Here is a 26,148-nt window from a genome sequence, read left to right as displayed (position 1 = left end):
AAAGCAAATTTTGAAACATGAAACAACATGAGAAAAATGTAAAAGTAAGTAAAAAAAATACTTTTACAGCTTAATTTGTATCATATGCTTATTAAAATATACCTTATGACATTGATATAATCAGGTATTAAAAACACTTCAATAATCAGGTATTAAAAACACTTCATCAGGACCATAAATATTATATATCAGACTTTGAAAATGTAAGGTTTTTTTAATTACTTTGTATAATATTTACATTTGACATTTTATTGCAACTTCATAAACCAGTTTAGAGATTTAAAAAGTTTAAATTATTTTTCAATTATTTAAAGTCAGTTTTCACATTTATATTTTTGCATTAAGTGTCGTGAAAATGCTTGGTAAGCTTTGTAACAATATAGGCTACGTGTTAGTGGTTGGGACGCTAATTATTGCAAATATTAATATTATTTTAAATTTCATGATATAATTATACTACTTGTATTATTATTATTATTATTATTATTATTATTTCACCTATTTCACTTTCTTTCAAACTTAAAATGCTCCATCTTCCGTAAAGATGTAATATTCTGCGTGAAATAGATGCCAAACACATGTAAATGTATGACAGGTGTAACTGCTAGTCGCAGACATAAACTTACAATGTTTTGTGAAAATGACTTGGCCCCTGACCACTAACGATCTTCATGTGGAGCCTCAATGATATGAAACTGTGTGTGTGTGTATACATATATATACATACACACACACACACACACACACACACACAGATATGTACATGTACATGTACATGTATATATATATATATATATACAGATGTATATGTATACAGTGGAACCTCGTTAGTCCGGCCAGTATGGTTATTAAAAAAAACGTCCGGATTAACGAATTTCCGGATTACTGAAATGTACGTGATGAGTAACCTCCCTTGATTCAAAAACAAAATAAAAACGACACATTTGAATTTTACAACCAAACAATTCTTCAACCAGTTTTGTTCTGTTGATCCGCCTCGTGGTGTGAATAAGCGCTATTTACATGTCCATGAGGCCAGTCTACTATTCAATAGTGTACTGCCCTGTGCTTGTCTTAAAGTTAGAAAATGCGATTAAATAAAAAGAAATACTGTTTAAGACATGTTGCATTGTTGATACTAAATGTTTGATTACTAGCGACAACAAGTTTTCAATTTTATTAGTCATGTTTTGTCGTACGGTTAATGTTGTAAATCTAGGCCAAGTGGTCGAGTTCATTTCCACGAAGTGGGTACGTTGTTGAGGAATGCATGTTGTTCCTCACTCGTATACCATCATTATTAGTTTAAAGTTTCTACCTTTACAGATTATATTTTAAACATATTAAATGGCGAAATTATAATTCATTTCTGCTATATCTACTGATGTAATATAAACGCCAGCATGATACATCCCTCTGCCCCCAGCACAGAAATACAACTCTCTCAAAACCGGCATGAAACTGAATGAGCATTGTTCCACTTATGAAAGAGTCGCAAGCCAGTGTTTTGATAGCAATAACATATAAAGACGTTTTCTTTGTCTTTATTTTGGGTGACTAGCAATACTCTTGAGTTAGGACACCAAAACAATTATGACCAGTATTCAGTAATAAATCATACAGGCAAGTTGGGAGGGTAGTTACAAAACGAAGTCATGGGGGTATCGTAGGGTATGATCAAGAGTTACCCACTTTTTGAGCGTTAATTGGCGGATTACTTGTATGTTCAATCAGCGGCGACTGGTTACTTTTTATATTTGGTTCAGAATTAAGACCGTCCGGTTCTGGAAGCTGAATATCCGGATTAACGAATAACTTTACTGAGTGGTTGTTTCGTTTTGTGATAAAACCGTCCATAAGGTGAGGATTCCGGACTACTGGAGTCCGGACTAACGAGGTTCCACTGTATGTCAGAGGTGGGGAAAAGCCCTTTTTTCCCGGTCTGGGACCAATTCTTGATCTCTGAGACCAAAATGTTTTTTTTTTAAATGTGCGTTTGCCGGTCCCACTTTTGTCATTCTTGTCGGTACGAAACACCAGTCCATTTCTATTATTGGAACAAATTCCTATCCGTCAAGTTGACCGGCCTGCCCAGACCAGTGGCGTAGGCAGTATTTTGTATTGAAGGGGGGTGGAGGGGCACCTGTGTAGTGGGATATGACACACGAACCTTTTTTTGTTATTAATAAGCGAAGAGGTAAAAATTTCCCGGGATTGGGGGGGAATTAAAATTCAGAACTTTTATTCATTGTTTATATTATTTATTCCATTATGTAAAATATATACAATTTGTGGGGTTTTTTCACTGTGATAAAAAAAAAAGTTTCATGTTTATTGTTTCGCGTTCATGATTCAAGATAAAAATATCGTCTTTTAAATGTTCTTTTTATTATTATTCCTTTCTTTTGTAACAAAAATAAGGTCTGAACTTCCATTAGCGGCCAAAATATTATCCCACCCCCAACCCCCAAATTCAAATTCTTCCCACCATATATGATCATACAGCGGTTTAGTTCCCAGTAAATCCCATTGTTTTCTGCAATGCCGCCATTGTTGTGCCACGTGACTGGAAAGTTTGGTGATTTGATTCGACTCGACAAAGAACAAATTGATTTTGATGTTATTAAATGTTATTGTCATAAACAAATATACGTTTACTAATACTAAGCATTATTTTAATCCTTTTGTTAATTAGCTCAGTCGGTTGAGCATTCACTTGAGTGCTTGCATTGCAGGATCGAACCACCTCAGAGAATTCGTTCAACCGATTGGGTTTTTTCTCGTTCCAACCAGTGCATCACAACTGGACAAAGGCCGTGGTATGTGCTTTTCTGTCTGTGGGAAGGTGCATATAAAAGATCCCTTTATGCATTAAGAAAATGTTGTGGGTTTCCTCTATTGACTACGAGTCTTAATAATCAATGTGTTCTAGAGGTATTGTTAAACAAAACAAACCTTTTGTTAATTTGGTAAATGTCAACAGCTGTTTGGTTCCAGCGGTTGTATAATTTGCATTCGATAGTTCAGCTCGAATTGTTACTCAATAACAAGGCGACTTCTCATTGGCTGCAGCCTATGAAAGCAGAATGTATTACAGTATCAGATTGTTGCGGTATTATCAAAGGCAATTATAACCAAGGTGCTTGAGTAGTCCCTATTGTCAACTGGGCATGATTGCTATTCACAAGCACTTTGTACCAACCGGCAAACATTAATGAATTTAGTTAAGCCGGTATGATTTGGTAAATCGTGACCTTTGTTTACCAAGATTGTTTTGTTTCCGGTTTGCGACGTAATCCCAATGCAAGTACCAATGCAAGTACCGTACAAATGGATTAGCGGCAACATAAAACTAATAATGAGTTAAACATGTCACTTGCGTAATAAATCACAATTGAAAAAAGTAAATTTCAGTTTTGTGTTATTTATTTATGAACCAACTGTCAAAGAAAATGCCCCCCAAAAATCTTTCTGCCTTAACTTTAGAACAATGAGTGAAAGTTATCAGGAAGTCAGAGAAAGATCGTTTAAGTGTTAGAAAGATAGCAGAGCAATTTGGAGTGGGTCGTACGCAAATTGACGGCATTTTAAAAGGAAGCAGATCTTCTAACAGAATATTTTGGGACCTCTATATAAAGGCCACCTGTCCATAATGGCCACTTTCTGTTGGTATCTTGTATGGTTGTTATATACAAGTTCGACTGTATGTGTATATATATATATATATCTCTATGTGTATGTGTATGTGTATGTGTATGTGTATTTGTATGTGTATGTGTATATATATGTATATATATATAATACCTGATTCAGCCTCATGTTTCTCTGCATCTGCTGACCTCTGTTCCTGGTACACTGAGCCTGCCGAGGGACTTGGTTCAATACCAGGGGTCTGTCTGCTGGTGTGTTCACCTACATGTAGCTGGGGGTTTAAAGTGACGTCCTTCACCACTGACGATGTATTAGGTCGTGAACTGGCCAGCACTGGAGAACTTTCTTTAATACAAAATGAATAACCCCCATATAAAATATAATTTAGAAATAAAAAGAAAAGAAAATTTTAAATGAATTGGGTTCGACAAATCCACTATCCCTCGGTTCTGGCTAATGAATTTTTGGTCTGGGCTAGATGAAATTATCAATTGTATTACTATAATACATAGGGCACTAGCCAAAGCTTCTATGAGTTTGTTAAACATTTGTTAACACTAAATGTGTCTTTAATGATACTAAATGGATGGACTAATGGATGAATGGAAGGATGGATAGATGGGAGTTGGGTGGATGGTATTAAGCAAATTAATAACGTGTCTTTAATAATACTAAATGGATGGATGGAAGGATGGACAGATGGGAGTTGGGTGGGTGGTATTAAGCAAATTAATAATGTGTCTTTAATAATACTAAATGGATGGATGGAAGGATGGACAGATGGGAGTTGGGTGGGTGGTATTAAGCAAATTAATTATGTGTCTTTAATAATACTAAATGGATGGATGGAAGGATGGATAGATGGGAGTTGGGTGGGTGGTATTAAACAAATTAATTATGTGTCTTTAATAATACTAAATGGATGGATGGAAGGATGGATAGATGGGAGTTGGGTGGGTGGTATTAAACAAATTAATAATGTGTCTTTAATAATACTAAATGGATGGATGGAAGGATGGACAGATGGGAGTTGGGTGGGTGGTATTAAGCAAATTAATTATGTGTCTTTAATAATACTAAATGGATGGATGGAAGGATGGATAGATGGGAGTTGGGTGGGTGGTATTAAACAAATTAATTATGTGTCTTTAATAATACTAAATGGAAGGATGGATAGATGGGAGTTGGGTGGGTGGTATTAAGCAAATTAATAATGTATCTTTAATAATACTAAATGGATGGACAGAAGGATGGACAGATGGGAGTTGGGTGGGTGGTATTAAACAAATTAATTATGTCTTTAATAATACAAAATGGATGGACGGAAGGATGGATAGATGGGAGTTGGGTAGGTGGTATTAAGCAAATTAATTATGTGTCTTTAATAATACTAAATGGATGGACGGAAAGATGGATAGATGGGAGTTGGGTAGGTGGTATTAAGCAAATTAATTATGTGTCTTTAATAATACAAAATGGATGGACCAGTGGATGGACAGAAGGATGGATAGATGGGACTTGGGTGGGTGGTATTAAGCTAATTAATTATGTGTCTTTAATAATACTAAATGGATGACCAATGGATGGACAGAAGGATGGACAGATGGGAGTTGGGTGGGTGGTATTAAGCAAATTAATTATGTGTCTTTAATAATACTAAATGGATTGATGGAAGGATGGACAGATAGGAGTTGGGTGGGTGGTATTAAGCAAATTAATTACGTGTCTTTAATAATACTAAATGGATGGATGGAAGGATGAACAGACGGGATTTGGGTGTGTGGTATTAAGCTAATTATGTGTCTTTAATAATACTGAATGGATGGACCAGTGGATGGACAGAAGGATGAACAGATGGGAGTTGGGTGGGTGGTATTAAGCAAATTAATTATGTGTCTTTAATAATACTAAATGGATGGACGGAAGGATGGACAGATGGGAGTTGGGTGGGTGGTATTAAGCAAATTAATTATGTGTCTTTAATAATACTAAATGGATGGATGGAAGGATGGGAGTTGGGTGGGTGGTATTAAGCAAATTAATAATGTGTCTTTAATAATACTAAATGGATGGATGGAAGGATGGACAGATGGGAGTTGGGTGGGTGGTATTAAGCAAATTATGTGTCTTTAATAATACTGAATGGATGGACCAGTGGATGGACAGAAGGATGAACAGATGGGAGTTGGGTGGGTGGTATTAAGCAAATTAATTATGTGTCTTTAATAATACTGAATGGATGGACGGAAGGATGGACAGATGGGAGTTGGGTGGGTGATATTAAGCAAATTACCGGCCTCGGTGGCGTCGTGGCAGGCCATCGGTCTACAGGCTAGTAGGTACTGGGTTCGGATCCCAGTCGAGGCATGGAATTTTTAATCCAGATACCGACTACAAACTCTGAGTGAGTTCTCCGCAAGGCTCAGTGGGTAGGTGTAAACCACTTGCACCAACCAGTGATCAATAACTGGTTCAACAAAGGCCATGGTTTGTGCTATCCTGCCTGTGGGAAGCGCAAATAAAAGATCCCTTGATGCCTGTCGTAAAAGAGTAGCCTATGTGGCAACAGCGGGTTTCCTCTAAAAAAATCTGTGTGGTCCTTAACCATATGTCTGACGCCATATAACCGTAAATAAAATGTGTTGAGTGCGTCGTTAAATAAAACACTTCTTTCTTTAAGCAAATTAATTATGTGTCTTTAATAATACTGAATGGATGGACCAGTGGGTGGACAGAAGGATAGATAGATGGGAGTTGGGTGGGTGGTATTAAGCAAATTAATTATGACACTGCACTTTATGTAATCTTCTCTCATCCGGTATGGGAGAGTGGGCAGGAGCTTCCTAATTATGTTTCACTATTTTTTCGGCTAGTGCAGTGGTCATGTACACTGTATATATATATATATATATATATCATTGTGTATTATCTGACTTTGTGGATAGACCAACCCCTTAATTTAGCTCTCAATATCTGGTACAAAAAGGTTGGTATGATGTGTAAGCTGACTCAACATTTATGTACTGTAGTTTGAACTGGACAAATGTATAAATAAATTGAGATATCAATCATGAGCATTGGTTTTGGCTAACCAATCAAAGTACAAATACTATTTTAATAAAGATAGCTGAAAAAGAACAAAGGTTTCTTTAAAAAATAATATTCCCCATATGTGGTATGACATTGTTCTGTACTTTTAGTACATTCTTTCTTGAATGGATTAATAGCATGGACATCGCTAGCTGATAAATGTAGTTTCACATAATATTATTTAACAATCACAATCTGCTTTTTTCTCAAATTTTGCACCTTTTGATTTCTGCCCTAGGGACATTGAGCCCAGTGAGTGACTTAGTTGCTGAAGGCCAATGGACTTGTTCGTTTCATCAGATGCTGCTTCATGTGCTGACTCGGACGCTATGACCTTTGCTACTGTCTGTTCATTCAGTGATCTGTCCGTACCATCTGGAATAGAAAAAGAAACGTTTGTGTGATAACATCAATTGTTGAGAATTGGATGAAATTCTGCGATCAACTCTCAGTTTTTAGCAACTGATCTATGATAGCATGACTGCTTGACACCACTCTGACACAAAGAATATGTAAGCTATTGGGTGTCAAAACAAGGCATCAGAAATGCCGCAAAGTTCCTTATGGTCACATGATCCTATTCCTACATGTGAAATTTTGTAAAAATGGGATATGAAATGTTGTCACTACACAGACCTTAGATTTTGAAAAACCAAGGCGAGTAAAAAAAATTGCACACCTCAGAGTGCTTAGGCGAGTGAAAAATCGCACTGAACCAAATGCTATGGTCTCACTACACAGATGCCATCTGCCATTAAAATCCATGTTAAATTGCCCAATTTCAAATGAAGATTGCCAATAGAACAGATTCTTATTGGTACTAACAACATACACCATTGCGAACATACATTATATAAGCATTTATTTTTCACTCCAAAATAGAGAACATTTCCATCTCAGTTTGTTGCTATATGACCCACATCTGGCTGTAGTACCGGTCCGAACAGGTGGTTCATTAACCGATTCACTCCGGCTGTCTCTTGCCCATCTCCCAAAAAGTCAATGCAGAATATTACAAAATAACATGGGCAAAATACAGCCAGAAGGCTTACCATTAAACATACATATTCTTTGAATTCTTCCCCAATTCCTAGAAGTGAATATATGAACCACAACGTGTGTCACAATTAGGAACTATAGTGGACAGAGATGAATGAACTCTCACCCAGAAGTTAACTGTGTAGTGTAAAAACCAAACATTATTAACTTATAAAGTTGTTTTTTGTGTGTGTTTTGTTTTGGTAAAGTAATTGGTAAATGTAGCAAAAATTAACAAACAATAAATAAAATAAAAATTCTTCTAATTTTATATTCAGTTGGTTCATTAGTGTATTCTGACTTCTCTTCCATTCCAAACATTTCTCATTTCTAATATTTTACACCTATTGATTTCTGACCCAGTGAGTGACTTAGTTGCTGAAGATCGAGGGACTTTTTGGTTGTTTCGTCAGATGCTGCTTCGTGTGCTGGCTCGGACGCTATGAATTTCGCTACTGTCTGTTCATTCAGTGATCTGTCCGCACCAACTGGAAAAGAAAAAAAAGAATGTTTGTGTGATAACCAGGGGTGGGAAAAAATAAAACTGTCAATCGATCCCACTTGATGTCGTCCATAACAGGGGAGGGGGGAGGGAGAAAGCAATAATAATAAAAAGAACATTTAAAAGACGATATATATTTGCCAAATAGGTTTTTTTAAAAATCATAGTGACATTTGTATAGTTTTATCGTGAATCATGAATGCGAAACGATAAACATGAAACTGTATATATTTTACATAATGGAATAAATAATATAAACAATGAATAAAAGTTATGAATTTTAATTCCCATATATGTATAAAAAGTACGAGTATTCAGTACTGTCCTGAAAATTAATAAAAGATGGCACCGTTGAAGCATTTGACAGCCTGAGCTAGCACATGTTTAGACAAAGAGAGTAATAACGTCATCACTGATTGGATGAATTTGACCTCTACTGGCTCTAGAGATAAGTACATGTAGCTGTTCTGCTTACTGCCACTTGTTAACAAAAAAGGTGGAAACCTTTTGTTAATTTTAAAATCCTTTATAATTATTGGATACACTACATTGAACGGTCAACAATAAATACAGTTATAGATTATTTCAGTATATTTTAAGCTATTTCAAGCAGTTTGTATTGCACAAAAGCCTCTTGCTTCGGACTAGGACACTCGACCCGACAGAGCTCCGTACATAGGTGTTGACAGGTGTCGATTGTAACCAGTTGCAAATTCTGGGTCCTTTGTTTTAATTGGAGTGTAATACCCTGATGGCTCTCTAAACCAAGAATAGTGCTATCGTTAACGTCTGTTTAATCTCTTGACTGGCTCATCGACGTTGACAAATGTCTAGCCTAGTGGCAGTCGATTGACACTACTGTAGGTCCGACTTCAGTGACTGGCGATATACTTAGGCAGACTTTAAAATCACAGATGTCTGAAACACCAGCCATAGTGACCACTATTTATTTATTATTTTAAATCTTGCACGAGATACCGATGTCTGGGCCGGTCCTCTTTTACCTCTTTGCTTATTAATAACATTAAAAAGGTTCCTGTGTCATATCCCACTACACAGGTGCCCCCCCCCCCCCCCCTCTCCCCTTTCAATACAAAATACTGCCTACGCCACTGGTCTGGGCAGGCCAGTCAACTTGACGAATAGGAATTTGTTCCAATAATAGAAATGGACTGACAAAAGTGGGACCGGCAAACGCACATTTAAAAAAAAAAAATTCGGTCTCAGAGATCGAGAATCGGTCCCAGACCAGGAAAAAAGGGCTTTTCCCCACCTCTGATAATAACACCAATTGTTGAGAATCGGATGATATTCCTAACTTCACTTTCATTCATATAATGTTTTCATTCATGGGTCAAAGAAACATTTTGACTTATTTGCTTCATAAATATGAAACAGTATATTTTCATAAGCAAGAAAAATAATTATTATTTTGTATTATTTTGTGCTGTAAACAGGTGGCTGTGAAAAAAACGCTGTTATGCCATGATGTCACTTACATTATGTCATGTAATGCACTTAAGATTATTTGACGTAATGGCCAACAGTTTTATTGTAGACAGTAGATTATTTTTCACATTAACAAGAGTATCGGTGAGGTACATGATACGCCCATCAGGAATTTGAAAGAAAACCAAATCTATATTAATTAATATGTTACGGGTATGATTCAATTCTAATTGTGTGAAATATTTGCAATGGGATGGATGAAGCTTGTTTTGGACCAACCACCATCCCAAGTTGTTCCTACATGTGGTTTGATTGTCCTGTATGCATCTGTATGCAAGATATGGTCCGGACAAGGATTTACTGTTATTGGCAGTAGACCGTGAAAAGTAGGTCACAGTGACCTAGTAATAGTATGCAACAAACCACCATCCCAAGTTGTTCTTACATGTGAGGTTTGATGATCCTGTATACATCTGTATGCAAGATATGGACCCATATTCACGAAAAGGTGTAAAGTTACATCTACGACTAGCACTTACAAATGTACGTCTGCAATAGATTTACATTTATGTGCAAGAAGCACCTTATTCTCAAAGACGACGTAAACATAACTTAGTTGGATGGAAGTCTACGACTATAACTCTCTCACTGGAGAAATATAAAAAACAAACATTAGAAACAATTGCTACTGGGTAAATAACAAATGTGCAAAACGCAATTTCATTTCTCATCTGCTAACAATAACACTGCGAACCATGGCAATTTGGTATTGGCGAGGATCCTCATTTTGGTATGAACTTTAGGGCATTCTTAAAACAGAAAAGATAACTCAGGAGAAATGTGGCAGAGTCGAAAACATCCGTTCAATCCCAAAAAAACAAACTAGAAAAAAGAAAAGAAAAAAAAAAGAGTTCAATCAGTGAGCTTTCACCATCACGAACTGCTTCAATTATTGGAAATGCTGCCATTTTCCGCAAATAATAGTAAATAATGGTGATTGTGCTTGATTTATTATATGTACACAACTTATGTACAGCCTTAGTTGTAACCGGAGGCACTCTTATATTTACGTCCAACTTTACATGTAACTTACGTTTACCTTGTTTCGTGAATAGCTCTTCAGTCTTGGATTTACGTTTACCTGTAAAACTAGGCTTACAATGTTTTGTGAATATGGGTCATGGTCTGCACAAGGATTTACTGTTATGTGCAGTAGACCGTGAAAAATAGGGCACAGTGACCTAATAATAGAACGTGACACACTGCCATTCCAAGTTGTTCCTACATGTGAGGTTTGATGGTCCTGTATGTATCTGTATGCAAGATATGGTCTGGATAAGGATTTACTGTTATGTGCAGTAGACAGAAAAGTAGGTCACAGTGACCTAGTAATAGTACACAACACACTGCCATCCCAAGTTGTTCCTACATGTGAGGTTTGATGGTTTTGTACGCAAGATATGGTCCAGACAATGATTTACTGTTATGTGCATTAGACCGTGAAAAGCAGGTTACAGTGACCTAGTAATAGCACACAACACACTGCCGTCCCATGTTGTTCCTACATGTGAGGTTTGATGGTCCTGTATGCAAGATATGGTCCGGACAAGAAAAAGGAGAACAGATGTATAGACAGACAGACTACGCCATACCATAATATGACACATAGATGGGCGTATAAAAATCAATTAAAATTGACAATGGGTAATAAAGAGATAACCAACTCGCTACAAGCAGGGCTCACCCTGGATCAAAAATACCTGTAGCCAAAATATTAGCCAAATGGAATTTTTATTAGCCATACTGAAAATGTTTTAGCCAAATTTGTTTTAAGCAGTACTTATTTATGAAAATGTATCTTTTTCAGCTAATTGTGTACAAACTGGAATAAATAGGAATAACAAAACCTCAATGGGGGTAGGGGCAGTTAATATATTACTTCGAGGTTTTTTTAGCGGGGGTGGGGTTGGTTCAGTTTGAAGCCAGTACCCCATACACCCACCCCCACTTCTAAGGCCTATGACATTAAATTAACACGATTTTTGGATCTTTATGGATGGTGGTGTTTTTTCTTTCTTCCTTTTTAACCAAATAAAAATTTGACAGCTTTTTTTTATATATAGAACTCATTATTTCTTTAAATAGCAACCTTTATGTTAGTTTAAATAACTTTTTTTGTTCTCTTTTTTTTAAGTGACCCATCAATTCCCCACCCTAAACGATTTCATAATTTGTGCCATGTTGTTGCTGTTGATTTCAGCGTCGTGTTAAATGCTTGTTGTGATTTCTGCTTACAAAATACCTCGGCTAAGAATGCCGACTTCACCACAGTATACTCCATTTATTAAAAAAAAACCCCCAAAAACCCAACAACAAATCCCTTAATAAAATTAATATTTACGGTCTTTTTAAAATCCAGCTAACTTATTAAATGTCACCTCACAGTCTTACAAATGTATATCTAAAATTATCTAACAAATATGATTATTGTAAACTAATTTTATTCAGTGTACATTTAACTGCAATTTGTATAATTTAAATACTGCATGTTCATTTCCGGCGATCGCGATCTGCATGCGTGCTCTCGACCATGGGTACGAAATTAACAAAGACAAAGAAAGAAGTGTTTTATTTAACAACGCACTCAACACATTTTATTTACGGTTATATGGCGTCAGACATATGGTTAAGGACCACACAGATTTTTTTAGAGGAAACCCGCTGTCGCCACATAGGCTACTCTTTTACGACAGGCAGCAAGGGATCTTTTATTTGCGTTTCCTACAGGCAGGATAGCACAAACCATGGCCTTTCTTGAACCAGTTATGGATCACTGGTCGGTGCAAGTGGTTTACACCTACCCATTGAGCCTTGCGGTGCACTCACTCAGGGTTTGGAGTCGGTATCTGGATTAAAAATTCCATGCCTCGACTGGGATCCGAACCCAGTACCTACCAGCCTGTAGACCGATGGCCTGCCACGACGCCACCGAGGCCGGTTAACAAAGACAAAGGAATAAACAAAAACTGCAGTTAGGTATTCATTGATACGAATAACTATTGTTTTTCTACAAATTTACATCAAGATTTACTTTTGAGTAATCGTATTGTTTAATGTCCGCAACGATGTCTCTTGACACGCGAGTGTCAGCCGACTCTGAAGCGTGACATATATTCGCACCGAGAGCTGTCCTCAGTTCAGCCAACGAATGTTCTTCCTTACGTTCGTGAACTGTTTGATTGGTGTTCGTTGTGTCCATTTGGTTTAACATGAAGCACACAAACCAGTCTAACGAAAACGAACGTTTTGTTTTCGCTTGGTCTGGCTGAACTCAGACCTTGAGATGGCCTACATGTCTTTTGGCCCTGAACTGGCATGTGTATTCAAATAGACACACATTGTCGGTCTGTTTTTATTACTTTGGTTCATAGATTTTACAAAGTAAAAATAACAAGTTACAGATCTTCCAGACATTGCTGTCATACATGTTGAATGCATGCCGTTAAAATTAATAACCGTGATTATTAAAATAAGCAAACATTATAAGGCCTACGCTGTATTCTGGTATTCGTTACTGGTCACGAGATCGCTATTACGCTAATTGAATATTTGGTAGTATTATTATGTTTGAGGTGTCGGATAGATTATGTAACCATTTGTTCACACCAGAAGACAGAAAATGGCTTAGCCAAAATTTTAGCCACTTGCAAATTTTATTAGCCATTTTTTTTTTTAATTAGCCAATGGCTAATTTGGCTACCGACAGCGCGAGCCCTGTACAAGGAGTTATAAATTACCTGTCCCTCATGAATGAATACTGTAAAACCCTCACAAGAGGCTCAGGTTTACAATATTCATTCACTCGGGACAGATAATTCATAATTCCTCGTAGCTCGTTAGTTATTCTCTAATTATTCCATGTGTATGGCGATAATGTACAAGATGTAGCTTAACTTAAAATTAGAATAGGAGACGAAAAGTAGATGGAAAGGAGATAAGGTGCTTGGTACGATAAGAAACATTTTCTGTATGGAAGAGAAAGAGAGAGGGATAACAATTAACCTAAGCCATAGATCTAAGACAGCGATGTGAGTAGGAACAATTAACCTTCTGTTCCTACTTTCAATAGATCTAAGCCATAGACCCAAGACAGTGATGTGAATAAAAACAATTAACCTTCTGCTCCCACTTCCAATAGATCTTTCCAATAGACCTAAGCCAGAGATGTGAGTAATAACAATTAACCTTCTATTCCCACTTCCAATAGATATAAGCCAGAGATGTGAGTAATAACAACTAACCTTCTGTTCCCACTTCCAATAGATATAAGCCAGAGATGTGAGTAATAACAACTAACCTTCTGTTCCCACTTCCAATAGATCTGAGCCAGAGATGTGAGTAATAACAACTAACCTTCTGTTCCCACTTCCAACAGATACAAGCCAGAGATGTGAGTAATAACAACTAACCTTCTGTTCCCACTTCCAATAGATCTGAGCCAGAGATGTGAGTAATAACAACTAACCTTCTGTTCCCACTTCCAATAGATATGAGCCAGAGATGTGAGTAATAACAACTAACCTTCTGTTCCCACTTCCAATAGATATGAGCCAGAGATGTGAGTAATAACAACTAACCTTCTGTTCTCACTTCCAATAGATGTGAGCCAGCGATGTCAGTAATAACAACTAACCTTCTGTTCCCACTTCCAATAGATCTGAGCCAGCGATGTCAGTAAAAGCAATTCGAGCTGCCTCTGTCTTTGCTTCTTTCTTGGTGTATCCAAATCCGGTTGAGTAGTCAACACCATCGACGGCACAGACACAACTGAACTTTTTGACTGAATCGCCTTTACCACAGTGTTCTTCTTTAAACCCCACTGTAACTTTCATTCTTGCTGCATATTCATTAATACAGCTGACAGGTTGTTTTCCCGATTTAAATTCCTTTATCAGGTCTACAGGTACTCTTTGTGGCTGTTGAATGGATGGCAAGTCACCATGGCACGACTTCGAATCTGTATAGATATAATAAAAAATAAAACGAATTCTGCAGAATTAAATGACTCACCTACCATAAACTATTTTGGTGCACTGTGATCAACATGCATAGGTGCACCTTTAAAGCAAGTTTCATTGATCTAGGACAGTTTGTGAGAAATGAATCATAATGCAACATTTTGACACGGCAAACGTTGACGTCGTCGTTTGACACAGCCTTCTGAACAGTACATGTAATATCTATATCTCACCATTTTACTTCATAAAGGAGAGGCCAAAATGTAGAACTGCAGTACATGACAACTACATATAGCAGAAGTGAGGAAGGAAGGAAATGTCTTATTTTACGAAAGAAAGAAAGAAATGTTTTATTTAATGATGCACCCAACACATTTTATACGGTTATATGGCGTCGGACATATGGTTAAAAGGAAGGAAATGTTTTATTTAATAACACACTCAGCACATTTTATTTACGGTTATATGGCGTCGGACATACGGTTAAGGACCACACAGATATTGGGAGGAAACCCGCTGTCGCCACTTCATAGGCTACTCTTTTTGATTAGCAGCAAGGGGATCTTTTATATGCACCATGCTCCAGACAGGATAACACATACCACAGCCTTTGATATACCAATCGTGGTGCACTGGCTGGAGCAAGAAATAGCCCAATGTGCCCACCGATGGGGATTGATCCCAGACCAACTGAAAGTGAGGAAGGAGCAAGTGAATTAATGAAAACAACAAATGAGTGAATGAATGCATGGATGGATGGATGGATGCATGGATGGATGGAAGTATAAAAATAATATAACCAATCTCTAAACTATTCACGAATACCACAGTATTGAACTGTAGAAAATACACATATCACAGAACATTGAAGAACAAACCTCTTATATTCACGTGCTCTTGAGATAAGCCACTCACGGAGGTAAAAGCAATTCTAGCTGCTTCCGTCTTTGCATGTTTTTTCGACTTTCCAATCCCTTGTGGGTAGCTAATTCCGTTAATAGTACACACACAAATGAACTTTGCTACTGGGTCTTCTCTCTCATCAAATATCACTTTATAATTCATCTTTGATGCATACTCATTGACACAGGAGATTGACGATTTAGTTTCTTTCATAAAGGCAGTAATAAGGTCTTGAGGCACTGGTTTCAGTTCTCCACAACTGGCTGCTTGTTGGTGAATAGATACTACCGGCACTGACTGTTCAGCTGGGAATGCTTCTACACCTGTGTAAAATAGTATACAGATGAACGTGTTACATGCATTATATCTAGACTGCATTATAGTCATGGTAATAAATGCTCAAGTATAAACATGTTGACTTTAGCTATGCTCGGAAAAAAGAGACAAACCAACCTCAACTTGATTATTGTATAACGTTACCTTAAGTTTATAATAAAGTTAAAACCAGACCAAAAATGTTTTTCAATAGTTGTATTACAACACGGTAATAGTCAAATATCAGATGACATTACATATGTTTTCAGGTTTAATAAAAGCTATTTCAATTTTATATAAATTATTCGCTACACAAATTTCAGGGATTGCTACACAATTCTAAAACAATAAATAGTAGTTGCTACTCAATTTTTAACTCATCACAAACTGTCATCATAAAAAAGAAAAAGAAAAAGAAAAAAGTTCCCTGATCCTACATTAAAATTGCTTTTCAGCTAAAAGGAAAGAGGACCAAGAGTTAGCTTTCTTGAATAGTCACTTATGCTAGGGTCAGACTAACAACTGCCAGAATAAAGATTGCCAACTTTCTGCTGTCACGACAACTTTCTGAGCGCTCTTACAACTCGATTGTCGTTGTATAACCCATTAGTTGTTAATCTGAGCGTACCACTCAAGCTGGCCAACTTCGTTGTAACAGATGACAGTCTGACCCTAGCATTAGTTTGTACGATTTTTCTCTTGAATGATGACGTAATCTGTATGATTTGTTACAGTGTACATACTGAAAACATTAAAATGATGTCATGTACAAGGCATCCTTGTTTTCGGATCAAGTTCAATTAACGTTTAGCATAGGTATTTTGTAAGATGATTTGTGATCCTTACATGAAAGCGAAAGTAGGAAGAACACTTTTTACTGTTTATTGGGAATACAAAGTATTCAGAAAAATAGATTTAAACTGTATAGCTCATAATGTTATTATAAAGTTAATCTAGTTTATGTTTTAAGGGTGGGAGATGGTAATCATTAATTTAAAATACCCTTACTAAGAATCTGTATATAAGCTTTTCTAGCTGCATCTGTCTTTGCATCTTTTTTCGAGTTTCCAATCCCTCGTGGGTATCGGATTCCATTAACAGTACACAAACAAGCAAACTTTGCTACTGGGTCTTCATTTCCACTCTCTTCAAACGTCACTCTGCATTGCATCTTTGAAGCATACTCCATAAGACAGCTGATGGGAGATTTGCTCTCGAAATATTTCTCTATCTGATCTAATGACACGTTTGGTTGATGCTGAGATGTCAGTGATGGCTGATCAGATGGGTGTTGTATCAACCCTGTAGGAAAAGCACATAAACACTGGCATCACCTTCATGCATGGGTACTAAATGTTGGATCACACTACATGTACACGAACCTTCAAAGATAAAATATTCTCAGTCCATCACCTCATTCAAATACAAATTGAAATGTTATGCAATATTTACGAAAATTAATAAACATTAATTTAGAATACCTAAGGTGGTCTTTTTTAATTTAATGATGTATTGAATTATCATTTATACAATTTTGCAATGTTTTGAATATTCATGTATCTGTATAGATAATATAGTTTTTTACATTATGCATTGTGATATGATAATTATGTTTGTATACATATATGTAGATTAGACAGGGCCTTAATGGAGTTTATTCTCCTTGTACAGAATGTGTTTACCTTTGAAAATAATGAATGCTCTAAATAGCTATTATTATACAAACTTGTGTGTTGTACTGATTTTACAAAACAAGTGTCATAAGTTTTGTATTGCCCGAGCAAGGGCAAGGGTAATGCATGAATGCTTACACGAGTTTTTGTAAAAGACACATTTTGTGTAGGTGTCCATTTAAAGTTTGGTGTGTTTTATGACACCACTAGAGCACACTGATTAATCATCGGCTATTGGATGTCAAACATTTGGTAATAGTCATCAGAGGAAACCTGCTAAAACAAAATTCCATTAGCAGAAAGGGATCTTTTATATGCTATTTTCCAAAGACAGGAAAGCACATAAAACAGCCTTTGATCAGTTGTGGTGTACTGGTTAGAAGGAGAGAACACCCAGTCAGTTGAATGGATCCACTGAGGTGGTTCGATCCTGCGACACAAGCACCCCAGGTGAGCACTCAACTGACTGAGATATATCCCGCCCCAGGTATCCATTTATGCAAATGCCAGTATTATGGAATATTATGTTCAGTATCACATCGCGATTCGCTATGCAAGTTTCAGAGATTGGCTACATGGGCTACTCTTTTCGATTAGCAGCAAGGGATCTTGTATATGCACCATCCCACAAACAATATAGTACATACCACGGCCTTTGTGACACCAGTTGTGAAGCAGTGGCTGGAATGAGAAATAGCCTAATGGGGCCACCGACGGGGATCGATCCTAAACTGACCAAGCATTAATAAGCAAGCTCTTTATCACTGGGCCCCATAAAATTGGTCAAAGTACAAGAAATGCTGTGTTCAGTTTCCAGATTTCAAACCCATAACCACCTAGTAGGGGCACTTGTGGTCTGTTTGGTTTTATTAAATCCCCTCAAATTATTTTCTGGCAGAAAGCCTGTTGTACATAATATATTGGTACATGTTTCCATATCACCTGTGAAAAAAAATATATCCACAGCCACACACCAAACAAAAGAACACGGTCTTATATTAGTTCATTGTGTGGGAATTTAAGTGTTATTATATAATATATATATAATACGGGAGCATTACTGGAAAAAGGGTACAGATAAAGTACTGTATATTAAACTATGTTAAGTCTACAAAAATAATGTCATCAAAATAATGTTTGAGCCTTGACATATACCAATTAACATACATGTAGACTTGGTTGATATTTTATGTATAAAAAACACTCATAACTAATTCTCGATACAGGTGGAAAGTTAAAGTCTGTTTTGTTTAACGACACCACTAGAGAACATTGATTTATTAATCTTCAGCTACTGGATGTCAAACATTTGGCAATTTTGGCATATTAGTAGCAAGAAATGTTTAATATGCACCAACACAGCACATACCATGGCCTTTGATATACCAGTCATGGTGCACAGGCTAGAACGAGAAAAAGCTCAATAGGCCCACCGATGGTGATCGATCCTAGACTGACCGTGCATCAGGCAAGCAATTTACCACTAGGCTAGATCCCACACACCGATATAGGTGGGAGGACCTGTGCTATATATATAGGTATTGGTCTGAGCTGTCAGAGCTGGAAACTGACATGAACACAAACGTAACTAACAGTAAACATACCTGTACCTGTATTTGTCACAGAACTAGACACATCCATAGAGCTGGTTGAACCACCCTCGGCCATAACAGGTTGATTACAAAAGTGTCAGTAAGAGAGTACTGAAAAGTAAGACAGACCTTTATCAAATAGTGTCAAGAGATTATTACTATAAAAAGCAAGGTCAATTCTTATCAGGTACAATGTACACTATCATATGTAAAGCTACAATTATAGTACTAGACCCATAAGCCTATGTTACATAAATGACATCACTTTGAATCGCCTTACAATAACTATACACTGGGTACATGACGTTTCCGTTTTAAGAATGCTGGAAAAATTCCAATGCAACTTGCTATTGAAAATATTTTGTTTGATGATTACTAATGCATCTGAATTTGTTTGAAGAAAATCTTGTGATTTAAAAATTGTACATTTTACGAAATATGGATTTCAAGTGAAATTACGGTAAGATATGCTATATTTATTGTGTACGAACCCAAAACAAGGGTGCGAAAAGTGACTGTCGTCGACCTTAGTATAAACAGATTTTATGGCTATACCATCACGGGTTTTTTTTTTTCCATCTTGAAACTAATTTTATATAAAATTTTATATTGCAATTAGTTTCCGGCATACACCCGAATCGTAATTCACCCGAATCATTTCGTATACCCTCGGCATAATCCCAAATGTTTTCAAATTCTTTTCAAATCACTGGCATGATTTTGCAAGTAAGGTTTTGATTGGTTGAAAGAAAGGTCAACTGGACACGAGTTCCAACGGGCTGCTGTTAGATCCACATGTAATAGTGGAGCTAATTTTAATTAGATTGGGCTAGTAAGGTACCAATTGTAAAAGAAAGACACTGAAAATTAATCGAATGTGACAAAACATAACGCGTCTGTGTTGGCGCAAACTACAGATCTGGCAGCAGAAGACATGCTCTATATTTTGCCAATGCCAGACTCAGCTTCTTTGGCTTTGGGCCAGGTCATTCTAAAAATTCAAAATTTATTGAAGACAATGCATGTATTTTTAAAATTTGGAAGTCGTTGGCTTATTGGAATAGACTGGATATGCCATAATTATCTAACAGAGCTACTATTTGACAATTGTTATTCATTGTTACGGTAAAAAGGAATCATGTTTAATTAGCTTCTGGGACAACATCAACATCTATCTTGTAGTGTTAACTCACACTAATGTGAGCGCATGCATGTATATAAAAATAACCATGAAATTTTCCATTACCCGGTACTACAAGGCTTATTCCAAAGGTCAGTTAATTGATTGTTGTTGTTGATATTGTTTTAAGTTTATAGCAATTTGCACAAAATAAGAACAGATTTGATCTAAAGTGACACCGAGACTTACATGAAGATATAACCGTCCAAATATTACTGTAATAAACAATATGTATATTTTTTATGCTTTGTAATATGATAACTAAGTACATTGTCTACTTTTTTGTTGTTTTTTAACATATTTATTTTTCTTTCTATATTAATAGCCTACTACTGTAGCATTTACAATATCCATATTAAACACACGTGTGCGTACTTTGTCTATAGGACAGCCACTCCTAAGGAAATCCTTTCCTGGATATTTTACCCCCTCTTGCATCGCTTCAGTTAATTTCATCCCTCTTACACTGCCACAAAGATGGCTGCCACCCCAGACTAATTTATATACTACAGCAAGCACAGTTCTACCTTTATTCTCTTTGTACTGCATATTTTTTACTTCAGAGACAATGCTGTTTTAGCATTTTGTCTTTACCCTTGTATTAAAAATGAGATTTAATCTGTATAATTTAATGGTAATATGTAAAGAAACATTTTTATTTATACTGGAGTCTGGATTTCTTTTCATTCTTTTTTTCCCAAAAATTTATTTGAGTTGGTATGGGTTTAAAACTTAAGAACATGTTTTTATATGAATTTTAACTTTATTCATTATAGTTATATGCCAATTCATTGGTTTCCTTTTGAGGCAAACAGACTATATACGGTGAGCACAAAGAAGATTCTTGTTTTGAGTTTGGCTGTGCAGTTAAATTTCAATGTGATAACTGGAGAGCTAGTTGAATTTGAGAAGGGCCAGTAAGATTTTTCTTCAACTGGCCCTCCTGGTGACCATGATTTTCATGTTAATTTTCAACCCTCAAATAGTTGGGGGTTTTGTTCTTTCCAAAACACTTTTACTTTTCTTCTTAAACTTTGTTTTGTTTAACAACACCACTTGAGCAAATTGATTTATTAATCATTGGCTAATGGATGTCAAACATTTGGCAATTCTGACACGTAGTCATCAGAGGAAACCCGCTACATTTTATCCTAATGCAGCAATTAAGGGATTTTTTATATGCACTTTGCCACAGACAGAAAAGCATATATATAATTCCACAGCCTTTGACTGGTTGTGGTGCACTGGTTGGAACGAGAAAAACCCAACCAGTTGAATAGATTTGTGGTGGTTCAATCCTGCAATGCAAGAACCTCAAGCGAGCACTCAACCGACTGAGCTAAATCAAACACCCATTTCTTCTTACGTCAAAAATTAAATTATTTACAAAACAAAACATTTTTGTAGGAGGATGGGGTGGACTATAGCTCTCGTACCATAAGATAGGGGTGTTGGGGGTTCAAGTGATTTCTTTAATATATATTTTCTGTGGGAGCATAACGGTAACCCAATTTAAAAAAATGTCGCCCACCACACTATAATCCATCCAATCCTCCTACAAAAAGTGGGGGGGTTTTGGGGTTTTTTTTTTTAACATAAGTAAGAATATTTAAATAAAAACACATATACAGTCATGTATGGATTTTAAATGAATAAAGACACACAAAGTATATAATTTAGATGGTTTAATAATAATTAATAAACTATACTGCTTCAGGCCTCTCTCAAACTTAGAGAGGTTGAATTTCTAATCCAAAAGATAAAATACGCAAAAAGAAAGAAAGAAAGAAGTGTTTTATTTAACGACGCACTCAACACATTTTATTTACGGTTATATGGCGTCAGACATATGGTTATGGACCACACAGATTTAGAGAGGAAACCCGCTGTCGCCACTACATGGGCTACTCTTCCGATTGGCAGCAAGGGATCTTTTATTTGCGCTTCCCACAGGCAGGATAGCACAAACCATGGCCTTTGTTGAACCAGTTATGGATCACTGGTCGGTGTAAGTGGTTTACACCTACCCATTGAGCCTTGCTGAGCACTCACTCAGGGTTTGGAGTCGGTATCTGGATTAAAAATCCCATGCCTCGACTGGGATCCGAACCCAGTACCTACCAGCCTGTAGACCGATGGCCTGCCACGACGCCACCAAGGCCGGTCACGCAAAAAGAAGTTATCTTAATACAGGTGCAACTTTTACAATCTGTATTTCATTTTTTTTTTTTTTATTTAGTCTGTACTGCTAATTGATGGATATGGGCTCTACATTTTTTTTTTTTTTTTTTTAATTACCTTTCCACATTCCGCCTTCTTTAGAAATAATGAAATGTAATTGAACGGAACTATTTTAACCATTTAGAATTCATTCTCTCACACGTTTGTCTTCTCATTTCATTTAATAACTACTCCATGCAGAGTTTTGTCCTGGTAGATTAATCTACCAGGGTCAAGCTTAGCTGGAGTACCCAGAGGCAATTAAGTGTGTTCCACAGTCACAGTTTCTTAATTGATATACTGTGGAGTTGGCAGACTGAATGGGTACTAGTATCTGTAAAGGTGAAAATTGCTTATAAAGTTTGTTTTATTTAACGACGCCGCTAGAGCACATTGATTTTTTATCTTATCATCGGCTATTGGACGTCAAACATATGGTCATTCTGACACTGTTTTTAGAGGAAACCCGCTGTCGCCACATAGGCTACTCTTTTTACGACAGGCAGCAAGGGATCTTTTATTTGCGCTTCCCACAGGCAGGATAGCACAAACCATGGCCTTTGTTGAACCAGTTATGGATCACTGGTCGGTGCAAGTGGTTTACACCTACCCATTGAGCCTTGCGGAGCACTCACTCAGGGTTTGGAGTCGGTATCTCGATGAAAAATCCCATGCCTCGACTGGGATCCGAACCCAGTACCTACCAGCCTGTAGACCGATGGCCTGCCACGACGCCACCGAGGCCGGTAAAATTGCTTATCTGCTGCACCTTGTCACTGTTGTTTAACATTAAAAAAAAGTTTATAGAATTTACAGTGGTCGCTTAATACGGGCACTTTAGCGACTTGGAGCTCCAGTTTAGATGGCTGCTGGGTGTGTAGGACAGGTCACCTTTTATTATGAGTGCATATATATACATTAACAGGACAGGTTTGCTTGTATTATTTTATAATTTCAACATCTGTTTTGTATGTTGAATTTATTCATTATGACAAAGTCTACGTAAAACTAGTTAATTACTCCTGGCATTTTTTTTTCACGTCGTGGTCTGCTGCTCCAAACAAATTTTTTGTTTCAATGTGAAGCATGATCCAAACTCCTTAAAAAATTAATTCGTCATAGTCTAGATCCTCACCTTGGTACAATTTCCAGTACATTCGCCTGACAATATGCTTCAACAGTCAGTAGCACGTTTAGGCCAACTATTAGTGCCAGACACGGGTGCTGTCTGAGCTAGACAGTCTACCGGTATCTGTGAGCCTGTTGCATGATTCTGTGGCGCCAGTCTCTCTTCAAACTCTTAGACACTTCACACTTAATTATTATCTATGAATCGGTGTTCCTCAAGTTCTTCACCAATGATGACCATTCATCTGTATGTGTACATTGCAATTACGGTGACTGACACGGCGAAGTCAGGCTGGTCAGAGCACAGTTTTTATGCTCACTTCACCCGGTCACGTGAGCCCTGTGCTTATACTGAGGTAGAGGATCTGGAGATGGTACAGTTCTATTTGTGTAAAAACATTTCGTAACATGCCTGCCCAACTATTGGTGATATGTGAGCTGGGAAGTCGGCTAAGAAATAAATAACTTGTAGAAAATTTCATACTATGAAAAAAGGCGTTACCTGTGGGAAGGACTATAGACGCCCCCACATCACTTGCACAATGTCAGCACTAGTGATGTAACAATACATTGAACTATCCATATATTGCGATAGTCAGTCCCTGAATAGTTAACTGAACTATCGATAACTATTACAATTGTTTGCTCAACTATCAATAGTTTCGATAGCATGCATAGGGAAATATGGTCCAGTGTTCAAGATTAAAAATTTTGGGCAGTATCCCAGTTGGATACTAACATTTAAAAATCTGGTATCCCACCTGAGAATTTAGTATTATATGGTATCCCGGTGGGATACTGGGTTCTTGAAGTCTGGTATCCAGAATTAAAGTCTGGTATCCCCGGGATATCGGGATACCGTTAATCTCGAACACTGTGGTCTATGACCAACGCATGATTTGACTACCTAGTGACATTACAAATAACTAAGTACAAACACAGACATACATACAAACATACTTACATGTATACGTATGCACGCACGCACACGCACACATATATACACACATACTTTCTGTTTTGTTTATCGACACCACTAGAACCCATTGATTTATTAATCATTGGCTATTGGATGTCAAACATTTGATAATTTTGACATATAGTCTTAGAGCGGAAACCCGCTACACTGGCTAGATACATACATACATACATACATACATACATACATACACACACACATTCATACATACATACATATAAAATGTATATATATATTATGCAAAACCAAAATCCAGCCTGTGCTGGTGCGGTATGCAAATTTGTTCACGATTATACATGTATTGCCCATAATTAGTTCTTATTTAGTCATTTTGTTTGTTTCTTGTTTATGCATATGTTTTGCATCCAGTTCCGTATGTGGAATGTTTATATGCAATAAAGTTTTTATCTTTTTATCTTTATCTTTATCTATATATTGGAAAACCGAGGTAAATAGTTATCATCTGGTATGTGGAATCTGTGTCATTGTAATGGGTTTTTCAAGATTTTTGTCTGGACAAATATTGGAGGAAATCCAACGGCAATTAAAGGTAGGAGAGTAATTTTTCGTAGTTGTTAACAATTTGGTTCGGACAATAGATAATCATTATGTAGGCCTATTCATATTACTGTTATCCAAGGATTTAATAATTCACAATACTATTGGCGGCACTGCAATAGTACTATCACTATTGCAATACTATCACAATAATTAGTTTAACTATCGTAATACTGTTGCAATAATAAAAATGACCGCAATAGTCACCCCTAGTCAGCACACGCATGACACGCATGATTAAAACAATAAGAATAACCCAATTTATTTATTGCGTTATGTCAAACTTCGACACAAAACAGTTTAGCTAATCTAATAATTTAATCTAATAATTTAGCACATTTCTCAATATAGAATTTGAATATATTTTTAAAAACAAATTTCACACTTAAAAATGGGCAAAAGGTTAAAGATTTATAAAGAAATTTTACCTTTCGACACGTTTCAAGTCGTTTGTTAAACAAAACGTTGAACTTGTAGAATCTACTTTTGCTTTCAGAACGTTTGATGCTTCCTTTTTTCTGACAAAAGAAATTACATATGAGTAATGTCCTACATCATATATTTTCAAAAAAAGTAAAATTAATAAATTATTATTATTATTATAATTTTTTATATTTATAACAAAAATGTTTTTAATAGCCCATTCCAGCTTGGCTGCGTTCAGTTAGCCCGAGCAGAAAAACGTCCCCTAGACTGGTTTGTGCGCTTCAGGGTAAACCAAATGGCCACATTGGAAACCAATCAAATAGTTCGCGAACGTCAGCGAAACGTTTGCTAGCTGAACTTGGGGATGGCACAAATATCGGCCACTAAGCGCGTATTCGAAACTGCGTTCGCGAACAGATAAGAACA

At 36.7% G+C, this 26,148-nt stretch overlaps 1 protein-coding gene across 2 annotated transcripts; it reads right to left on the bottom strand.

The window, feature by feature from the left end:
- Positions 1 to 2,955: 2,955 nt before the first annotated feature.
- Positions 2,956 to 25,932, bottom strand: LOC121379431. Of its 2 annotated transcripts, none has more exons than XM_041508064.1 (9): positions 25,725 to 25,932; positions 19,244 to 19,342; positions 16,975 to 17,268; positions 15,627 to 15,974; positions 14,424 to 14,747; positions 8,139 to 8,267; positions 6,961 to 7,116; positions 3,805 to 3,996; positions 2,956 to 3,073 (listed from the first exon to the last, which is right to left on the bottom strand). In XM_041508064.1, the coding sequence occupies exons 2-9, from the start codon at positions 19,305 to 19,307 to the stop codon at positions 3,060 to 3,062; spliced, it is 1,521 nt and encodes a 506-aa protein (XP_041363998.1). In that variant the 5' UTR covers positions 19,308 to 19,342; positions 25,725 to 25,932; the 3' UTR covers positions 2,956 to 3,059. The 2 variants fall into 2 exon arrangements, with proteins under 2 accessions (XP_041363998.1, XP_041363999.1); XM_041508065.1 differs by having other exon boundaries at positions 19,250 to 19,342.
- Between the last annotated feature and the right edge of the window lie 216 nt (positions 25,933 to 26,148).

This window comes from Gigantopelta aegis, chromosome 8 (genome assembly GCF_016097555.1).
Source record: "Gigantopelta aegis isolate Gae_Host chromosome 8, Gae_host_genome, whole genome shotgun sequence".
NCBI classification, from domain to species: Eukaryota; Metazoa; Mollusca; class Gastropoda; order Neomphalida; family Peltospiridae; genus Gigantopelta; species Gigantopelta aegis.
This window is presented reverse-complemented; position numbering and strand designations above follow the sequence as displayed.